The sequence below is a fragment of the Penaeus monodon genome, chromosome 34, assembly GCF_015228065.2.
Source record: "Penaeus monodon isolate SGIC_2016 chromosome 34, NSTDA_Pmon_1, whole genome shotgun sequence".
NCBI classification, from domain to species: Eukaryota; Metazoa; Arthropoda; class Malacostraca; order Decapoda; family Penaeidae; genus Penaeus; species Penaeus monodon.
Window position 1 is genome coordinate 9,387,669 of NC_051419.1, and position 211 is coordinate 9,387,879.

The 211-nt window shown below is 68.2% G+C and overlaps 1 protein-coding gene across 1 annotated transcript in view; it reads left to right on the plus strand.

Annotated features, from left to right (window-relative positions):
- Nucleotides 1–211, plus strand: part of LOC119594811 (alpha-amylase 1-like) — a 15,613-nt gene that overhangs the window by 3,933 nt on the left and 11,469 nt on the right. Inside the window, 1 exon segment of the mRNA XM_037943902.1 lies at nt 39–196. Within this exon segment, the coding sequence (XP_037799830.1) occupies nt 39–196 (158 nt within the window).

Sequence of the window (211 nt, forward strand, 5' to 3'; positions counted from 1 at the left end):
TCGACAAATAAGCCCAGAGGCGCCCCTTTGTTCCCCAGGCTCTTCGCCGACGTCGTGATCAACCACATGGCGGCGCTCGGCAGCGAGGGCGTGGGGTCGGCGGGGTCCTCCTTCGACGCCGCCGCCATGGCCTTCCCCGGCGTGCCCTTCGCGCCCCAGGACTTCACGCCGCCTCGACTCTGCTCGTCCGAGGATGGTACAGAGTCGGTTC